The sequence below is a fragment of the Rhipicephalus microplus genome, unplaced genomic scaffold (genome assembly GCF_043290135.1).
Source record: "Rhipicephalus microplus isolate Deutch F79 unplaced genomic scaffold, USDA_Rmic scaffold_722, whole genome shotgun sequence".
Classification (NCBI taxonomy): domain Eukaryota; kingdom Metazoa; phylum Arthropoda; class Arachnida; order Ixodida; family Ixodidae; genus Rhipicephalus; species Rhipicephalus microplus.
The window spans coordinates 19,647-29,108 of record NW_027465278.1 but is presented as its reverse complement, the minus strand read 5'-3'; the positions used below and the strand labels follow the sequence as shown (position 1 = coordinate 29,108).

Sequence of the window (9,462 nt, the reverse complement as noted above, 5' to 3'; positions counted from 1 at the left end):
ACAGACAGACAGACAGACAGATAGATAGATAGATAGATAGATAGATAGATAGATAGATAGATAGATAGATAGATAGATAGATAGATAGATAGATAGATAGATAGATAGATAGATAGATAGATAGATAGATAGATAGATAGATAGATGCATTGTGAAATTTGCTGTAGAGCCGTGGGGTGAATAATGGACATCTTCCCATTTTTTTGCTTTTTTTGCGTGCCATAAGAGCTGAATAAAATTGGGTAATGACTTTGTATTAAGAATACGTGTGACCTACCTAAACGCAGGTTTTGTGCCACTTACACTTTCGAATTTCGAAAGGTTACTTCGCGTGTTTTTTTTTCGTATATGAAACAGCTGCGGTTCATTGTATTTATAAGATCAGAACAGTTCCTTGTCCCCATTCTGCTTAATGGAAACACAAAAAAAGAAGAGGGGTGCACAATTAAAGGTGAAATTTCGACTGCTAGGATTCATGCACGTCACAAGAAAAGCCAGCAGGGAGCCGAAAGAAACGTTCTTTTTATTAGCTTTCCCAATCGAAGGGCTTAACTTGTTAAGAAGAAAAGAAGAAAAAGGTAACCTCTTGAAAAACAATTGTGCTCAGAAGTTGCTGCCATGCTCGGGTAACTATATAATATGCAGTCGAATAGGAGAAACTTGCAGTTCTGCGGATTGTCTATCGAAACACACCACAGGAAAGAGCCAGTATGAAGGTCTTCGTAGGAATCACGATCTTGTCTGTTGGTATGGGTCTACGAATTTGCTATTTCATTGCAACTGAACATGATCAGAAAAGAAAAACGTCAGGAACACCACGTAGAAATGTTAAATACAGTATATATTTATTTCGAACGTTTTGCAATGTTCCCATAATTTTTCTTGCACTACAAGACGAAACTTTCCGAACTTTGTATTGATATTATAAGAGTGATAATGTCCTAGGAACATGCCTTTTCAATATCACCAAGTATGTGGGACCTTTTCTATCGTGAAATTCAGCAAAAGCTGCATGTGTTTAGTATACTTTTTTTCAAAGCAATGGTCACGTCCGCCTTATTGTGTCACCTCTCAACTAAAGCTAGAAGCATCTAATATAAAGTAGCTCCAGCTAACGTGGTACACATAGCCTGCAGAAAGTCTTTCCATGTGAATATAAACTTAAGTTTTTTGTGCTTCGCGCTTTATCTGGTATCAAGCCACCGGTATTGACGAGCCAACGTTACATTCCAGAAGAAATCAAAAACCTGGTTCAATGTAAAATAATTACTAGCGACAAAGTTTCATTGTAATTCATTAAATGCTTATTAACTGTTAAAACGCAATGTTCTGCAACTATGCGTTGCTGTTCAGGCTAGTATTTCTGACATAGTACGCACAGTGAAAATGGAACTTACCACAGCCAAAAACCACGGCAATAAACCTCACGTTTGTGCTCAACCTCCTCAATGTACTCGTATGCACTTCTGCATTTCATTGCAAAAACTCGCGCCCACTGGCAAGCACATAGTTATAGTGATCACTCTCCGTTAGAAAGGCTTTGCACAAAACCATCTATTAGTGCGTGAGAGTATTTGCTTGCATGTCCACCTTCCTCTTTTTTATCTCTGCATACCGCGTCGCGCAGAAAAAAAAATCACCAGGGCCGTTTCTTTCGTGCACAATATTCAGAACAAAAAAAAGATGAAAGGGCAAACATATGAGAATAACGAAACGCGTTGCTGGGCCAGCTGTTGATTAGTGTGCAAAAACAAAGGACGGAGCGCACTGCTTTAGGTTATTACCTTTTGCAACCCTGTTGCAAGCGATGCTCTTTTTTGTCTTCTTGTTTTATTTGCCTTGTGTTGCGTCATTACCTTGTGTTGCACGCAGTCGAGAACAGTGGCCGAGAACGAGAATAAATGGCACGCGAGCTTAAAAAACAAAACATGCAGATGCATCTGTACTATTCAAGGAATTTACGTAGCCTTATCTTGACTAGTTATATCGAAGGTGACTGCACACCATTCTCTACAAAATTATGAGCTATCACCCGGTGATTCGTGTCAAACTGTACTCATAAAGCAATCACGGTGATGAAGAGCACAGAATGAACCAGTTCTCTGCAACACACTAATTACGAGTACGTGTTTTGGCACGCCAGTTTTTCGGGTGTGGCAACAGTAAAATATGTTACAATTTCATGCTATGCTACACAAGGGTCAGTTTTAGTCAGAGCGCCCACCGTGCCAGCAATGCCAAAGCAAAGTGGGTCTGACGAGCAAGTAGTCTTTTCAGCGTCATCAGGGGTAAGTCGAATATTATGCGTGTGAAACATCACATAGGCGGCTCCATTCTGCAATAAAATTCAGCGATGTGCTTTTCTTAACAAAAAATAGATAAATCTGGCTATGTCATCACGATCACTGATGCGCGTACAACATGATTTAAGAAAACACACTAAATATTACGATACTGCCTTATCTGAATTCTGAGCTCAATTGTTTAGGTTAGCTGAGAATATGTACATGCATCAAGGCGGTGGAGCAGTGAACGACTGGGAGTGTAGAATGGTCACTTGTTCGTCAACTTAACGTATAGAGTACCTGGCATCAGCAACTTTCAGCACCACCGGCTGGTGCGAATATTGCACTGAACTATAAAGGGCCTTTAAGTGCCTACTAAAGCCTTCCACACAAAGTGCCCCTTCGACCAAGCCACGTCTTCTGCCATTCCTCATAATTGTTCTGTTGCGCAAAGCGCAAGCAGGCACGAGGCATTGCCAGCGTCAATTCACACGAGTGAATGAAGGATCAATCTTCGCAGCGGACGGCACACCACGTGACGTGTGCGTCATCGAAACGAGCCGTCCTCGCTTCATCCGCTCTCCTCCGCTCGCGGCACGGATCGAAAAGCGTCGCCGCTATTTTAATCCGTCCGTTTGGCGGTCGTCTGCCCTCAATCGTAAAAATTTAGCGTCAAATCTGTCAACATTAGTTGGATTGGCATGGCTATAGGAAGCAGGTTGCCGGCTTAAAAGCCACGTGTTTTACTTTTGCGGCAACGACCGAATGTGCCTGGTGTGACAGTGGAAGAGGCGAGTAGTTTTTGGTCGCATAAATGCGCTGCATAGGCATAGGAGTCGAGATTTCGAGGATTCCATGAGCGTAGCCCCGGCGGTGTACATGCGACGTCTCTACTGCTGCATCGTATTAAACTAATCACGTGTCTATCCGGTCCCCGGGGCAGCGAGATTTCGCCCTTGCGTGTAAATCTAGCTTTAACACAGCGGCTCGCAGGCTCTTAAAAAGGATAATTCCCTGTAGCAGCCTCTCTTTCACTGCTTTCAGCTCTCGTTCCCCCTATTGGTTAAGCCAACAGCAGTGATGTCGCTCAACGCAGGAACGGCAGTAGCATGTACTCCATTTCAAATCAGATGCAACGCTGTGAAAGCTAAGGCAGAATCTCGGTCAGCAAAACATATATATCACTCCGCGTGTCTCGTGCTCAGCTTTTGTCGTTGTAAAGACTTGCGTGAGTCGAGCACAAATTTCCACATGACACATGGCGACTACTGACCTCTACAGTGGTCGCGACCACCTGCAAAACAAAATACAAACGATCGAAAACCATACGGTAACCAATCCAGCTGTGTAGTAACAACCATGTAACAGAGCTTCTGCGCTTTTAATGCACAAAACTTGGTCATTTTTTGCTGAACCTTAAACCAAAAAGAAAAAACGCCAGGCCTGAGCGGAAGGCACAGCACAGTCACAGCGAAAGCTAGAATAGCGGCCTTTCAGGGCGTTTCAAAGCACTCATCATGTAACTACTGCAAGCACACTTGCTTGACACCACTACGGAATCATTAATAAGCTTTTGGATAGTAGGCCGGCATTCGCTATGCTATTTTTCGCCAGTTTTCTGAGAAGCGTGGTACCCGCTAAACACTTGAAAGGAATTTTGTGCCAATTGTTCATGCAGGGGCTGACGATGATGAGGCATTATGGCTGAAGTGGGTATTCACCACAGTTAATAGGGGAACAAAAACAAGATTTTGTAATGGGATGAATCATTGCACGGTTCAATCGTTGTGCTATTCGCAGTGTGTGACAACTGGTTGTTCTTTCGCTGTTTTAAAACGCGTTATAAGTCGTATTAACGCGATTGCTTTTCCGACATTGAGACTGCCTAGGGCAAGTTTGCCAACAAGTCATGAGCACCGGCACAGCCCAGTGGTATAATACTGGACTGGCACACAGCAGACGCGGGTTTCCAGCCCCACTGTGTCTTTTTTTTTCTAATTTTACGCGATGTGGTTACGGACACCGGCGGTGGCGGAGGTGGAGGTGGAGGCGGAGGCAGACCCGAGTTGGGATCTCCCAACAGCTTTCGCTGTAAAATTTGTTTAGGAAAGTTGAGTTAAGATAATGCGAACGCATCAACTGCAAGAAGTTTCGCTATGTTCACAGCGTTGCACCTGATGTATGAAACGGAGTGTGAAAGCGGTGCCCTAGAAATAATAGCTATTGTCAAAGGGTTACAATTTCGATATGAACTACCGGACCTAGTCCTGAAATTCTGCTGTTTTGCAAGCCAATTTCACGGTATAAACATGAAGCATTCTGTACTTTTCGTTAAACACTGTAGGGGACTATTAGTTATCCAGCAAACTTTGCAACATTTCTTCGATAAAGCATTTCATCAAAATAACTTTTCAAGTACTTTTATTATATCCGAAGTTAAAAACATTAGCGGACCCTAAACTCTTAGTGTACTTAAACATTAGCGGACCCTAAAACATTAGCGGACCCTAAAGCTTCGCCTTTAGGAGTTGAACGCGACGGCGACATCCTGTTTCTAGTGCGTACTTCAAACACTTATTGCGTGAAACCCTTTCGAGTTTGCTATGCACCCACTACGTGGACTTAAGGAAGTAGGCGCAGTAGCATGTATGCCTTTTGTAGAGGGAGGTACCGGCATTGAACCACGGAGTCATTATGATAATCACAGTTTCTGACCCCCGTGGGCAATGGACGCTTGTATCACGCAATAATACTGCAATATTTCATGTTGCATTGTGAATAATGCATGCCGGAGGCGTGTGTTTGTGAAGCATGAAAGCTAACTTTACTGCATTTCCAAGCAGAGGAAGTTATTTTTACTGTTTTCACAAGCATAGGCGTGGCCGTGCTAGAACAACCGCTTGCCACGCAAACGACCCGGGTTCGATCTCCGCTTAGACCCAAACAACTTTGGTTTGGTTCACACTCAGCTAAACTTTTTTGGTCACGCCTAAAATGATCATTTTTCGCTCACAACTAACGACGCTGACACGGCACGGGAATTGACGCTGGCACGGGAATTTCAGCAAAACGAGCTTTTTATCGCTATCGCGTTAAATATCGAACACTCTGGTTAGCATGCGGCCAGGAAGCCAGAGCCGCTATCGGCAGAGAACCTCTCCCTATTTTTTTTTCGCTAGAGTCAGCAGCAGGCCTACCTTTAAAATGCATTACTACGTGCTGAAAACGAGCAATGAAATACTCATAAAATTTCCAGCCTAAATGAAAAGCTAAGTGGAGTTCTGTTACTCAAACATATTCCTGCTAAGTAAGTCCATGTCTGTATTTAGTGAAAATCATGCACTAACATCTGGCTTCCGGTTGAAAATATTTCTCATTAACTTTTTTTCTCAATTCTAGTCACTTTCGCTCATGCTGGCGCCAAGATGGAGCTCCCGCTGGGCCCCTCAGTCTCAGGATCATTGGGAGCCAGCGCTACCGGAGTCTCAAGGGCAGGAGCTGGAGGTTTGGCTGGTGGTTCACTCGGACCTGTTGGAGCACTAGGAGGCTTGCCTGGGGGAGTCGTAGGCGTCTTGCCCAGTGGCTCTTCCTCTGTTGGTGTCCGCTCTGGATCTGCGGTACGTGGCGTTGGACCTTCAGGTGTCGGACGTGGCGTAACTGGATTCGTCCTTCCCGGTGCTGGCTTCCCTGGCGCATGGTTCCCTGGTGCCTATGTACCAGCATATTACGGCTATGGTGGCCTCGCTGACAACTACGGCTTGGGCTTAGTTGGCGTCCCTCTTTTTGGTGGATATGGCTATGGTCCTTACGGAGGCGTGTTCGGAAATGGCGGCTACTGGGGTGGCTTCGCTCCTGTATTTCCCGGAGGCTTTGCATTTGGGGCCTTTCCGGGTGCCGCTGGGGTTGGGGCATCATCTGTTCGGGGTTCAACCAGCAGTGGAAGTGCAAGCGGAAGCCTTGGTGCAGCAGGCCGTGTGGGAGCAAGCCTAGTTCCCGGTGGGAGCCCCGCTAGGTAAGAACACTTCAATAAATTAACAGGTATGTGTCGACCACCGAATACCTTTTGAGAGTTTTATCCAATACATCTTCGTGTACTCTTTTGTCCCTTATCAACCCTTCCTTTTTTTCTCTTTTTATTCTCTCTTTCGTTCTCTCCACCCTTTCAACAATACTACTTTTTTATATATAAAAGAGAAATGCACATATGAAATATCTACAGCCAATAAAACATACACTTTCGGTGGTATTTGGCCATATTGTTTGTTTTGTTTTATTGCTTTCACTTGTAATGTCCTAAAATACCACATAAGCTCATTTACTCTAAGCGAATTTCTACTTTTGCTCGTAAGCATCTAAATATTCATAAAGACAACATTTCACCAAATGCCAGTTACTAAGTCTCTGATGTCATAAGCGAACAAAAGAGTGTGCACTTTGGACAAGAGGCATAAGACTGCAAACCTACAGCGGAGTTAGTGTTTGATCTAGCCCAGTTTTTATAATAATGCTGAGTTTTTGCTACAGATCTCAAGTTTTTGCTAATAACGCAGCTACCTTTCTCCGGTTTCATTTGGTTCCATACAGTATGCACGTGTCACATGATTTTGGCTGGAACATGTCCGGTGACTAGTTACATAATATTATGTGATTTCGATAACATCACAAGCTGTTATGCCATTATGGCTACTGAGGCAGTTTGTCCTATACTATTACACGATTTTAGCTTGTGAATAGCTGCGACGTGGGCTATGACTAGAACATGTCACGTTACTAGCTGTCACGTGGTTTTAGCGGCATGGTGTCACGCCACCAGCTGTTACGGGAAGTTGCGTGATTTTAGCAACAGGGCTGGTTTATGGCGAGAAAATGTCACGTGGTTAGCTATTACATGTTTTGGGGCAAACACATGTGACACGGCTACTTGTTACGTGCTGTTGTGGGATTTCAGGCATGTGATTAGATTTTACGTAGTTTGGTCACTGGACTAGCTATTATATGATTTTTGGCGGTAACATGTCCCGTGCTTTCAGTCACCGGACTATTACGTAATGTTAGTCACTTTACTAGTTATTACGTTATCTTACGTAATTTGACTCCCGTGACTTGTTACACGACGTTACGTGATTTTTACTCACGTAACAGACACGCCCAACAGGGCAAAACGTTGCACGTGTTGTCGGAGCGAAGCAGAAGAGGAAGAAAAATAAGTGCGTGTCGTTCCATGATAGGGATGATTTCTGCTCGCGCTGCCCAGTGCATCGAAGAGTTTAGTGATCTCTATTATAAATTTTATTGTATTTGAAATAATATTAGCAGGTGGTGCTTGAGATTTTATTTTAACTAATAATAAAAGGTGACAAAATAATGAAACTGTGGCCGACGCCAGCATAAGAAAGGCTCTTTACTATTACAAGAACATGCTAGGAGTGAATTTATTTATTTATTTATTTATTTATCTGTTTGTTTAGAGCTGCCGCAGATTTGACTCTGGGTATGAGAAGTACGCATTCGCATTATGCTTTTTTATCAATTGTGCAATACAGTGTAAACATCGACTTGATGGTACATGAAGCTCGTTAGAAAATGATTGGTGATTGTACAATAGACGCGACAACTGAGTAAGCGAACAGGCTGCTGATTTCTGTAAATATTTGCGAAAGTGAAATCCCAGTGGTAGTACCAGATGAACCTTGATAACACATTCTTCTCGCTGTCATATGCCATTATTTTTTAATAGGGACTAATGCATCATGGACTTCCTGCTATTTCGCAAGTGTTTTACTGCTAAATCAGAAGGGAATACCAAGCAATACTTGAAATTTCGTTCAATTAAGCCAACTAAGCTTCTTAATATTTTTGATTACCTTTCAGCCAACTACCCAAGCTAAAATGACGTCGCCATGTCTAGGCCTACGACAGTAGAAAAGGTAAGCGGGTTTCTACATCAATGCTCTTTTTTCAACGTTGTTTGCTTATGATACTGCACTAAAGTGTTTTAACTCACGTTTAATGGTATGGGTCGTAAATTTCATTCACGGGCCAGGACTAATCGTTCAATAAACTAATAAGCTTTTTTTAGCAATTTTATTTAGTTATTTTCATATACCTTGCGGCCTGCAGACATGATTTGTCATATTAGGTGTCCCCATGCTAGGAAGTGCACCCTAAAACAAACCATGCTTTGTGATCTGCTGGCGTCCTGGTTAATTAAAGTGGGAAAGTGGCTGTGAGAGAAAAGTGTTGGTTATGTGTACAAGACACGAAACCACTTCAAATACATTTCCTGAAGATCAAATCTGGATTTTCTGTGCACGTCCGTGCAACGCCCAATTAAGTGGAAATATATTAACATTTAAAAATAGTTCTGATTTTTTCGTGCGTATGTTTCAGAGATCAAGTCTTCAAATTTACGCAAATATTTCACAATCAGTGACACACGCAGCTCAACTAAGAAGCGTACGTTTAATTTTACTTTAGCTGATATAAGCCTACTCGTTTATGATGAACTGCTATAGATTTCGATGCTTCTCCTCAAGACATGATTGTTATACTGACAAACATTTTTTTCTTTCGTTTCAGGGCAAACGTGCACTACCCCGGACGATTGAATAATCTAACAGTAACGTCAGTGCAGCAAAAACCGTTGATCAGACTGCATTTAAATTAGTAGACATAAAATAAAACGTGTTTCGGAGGATTTGAACTGCCACTGTTTGTGTGCTTCTATATTTCAAGAGCTAACAAAAGGACATTCACATTTCACTACAATTTAGTAATCTATTGACAGAGTGATGTATTATTGTATAAATCAACAATGCTCATCTGCACATATTGACGAATGATATAAGTATTGAAACTACCTTGGTAACAAATAATATAAACTTGCTCTGGTAACTTCAACACTGCAAGAAAACGGAGTAGTTTTTGCTGACGTGATACACCCTAATGATCGTGAGCATCTAAATTATGAACGTACCTTAGCTACAAGCTTTTTCGTATTCTAGTTGATTTAAGCTTCATTAGGTCGTGAGCTGTCACCATACGAGTGTGTATCACTTTCATGTAACCTGATTTCAAAGCGCTATTCAGTGCATCACGGCATAAGCAAGAAGAAAAATAGCCTCTACTACTCCTTACAAATGCCTTGAAAGCTTTGCTGCCAATGCTATTACTTGGA

At 42.5% G+C, this 9,462-nt stretch overlaps 1 protein-coding gene across 1 annotated transcript; it reads left to right on the top strand.

Annotated features, from left to right (window-relative positions):
* The first annotated feature begins 591 nt into the window (after nt 1-591).
* LOC119174342 (uncharacterized) lies at nt 592-8,988 on the top strand. Its single transcript, XM_075886077.1, has 4 exons — nt 592-747; nt 5,685-6,297; nt 8,157-8,212; nt 8,865-8,988. The coding sequence occupies exons 1-3, from the start codon at nt 711-713 to the stop codon at nt 8,176-8,178; spliced, it is 672 nt and encodes a 223-aa protein (XP_075742192.1). The 5' UTR covers nt 592-710; the 3' UTR covers nt 8,179-8,212; nt 8,865-8,988.
* Nucleotides 8,989-9,462: the final 474 nt, after the last annotated feature.

What these genes read in the sequence shown, in the direction of transcription:
- LOC119174342 (XM_075886077.1), top strand. Translation starts at nt 711, where the DNA reads ATGAAGGTCTTCGTAGGAATCACGATCTTGTCTGTTG. An exon ending in AATCACGATCTTGTCTGTTG is followed by an intron (nt 748 to 5,684) that starts GTATGGGTCTAC and finishes TCTCAATTCTAG; the next exon opens with TCACTTTCGCTCATGCTGGC. An exon ending in CCCGGTGGGAGCCCCGCTAG is followed by an intron (nt 6,298 to 8,156) that starts GTAAGAACACTT and finishes ATTACCTTTCAG; the next exon opens with CCAACTACCCAAGCTAAAAT.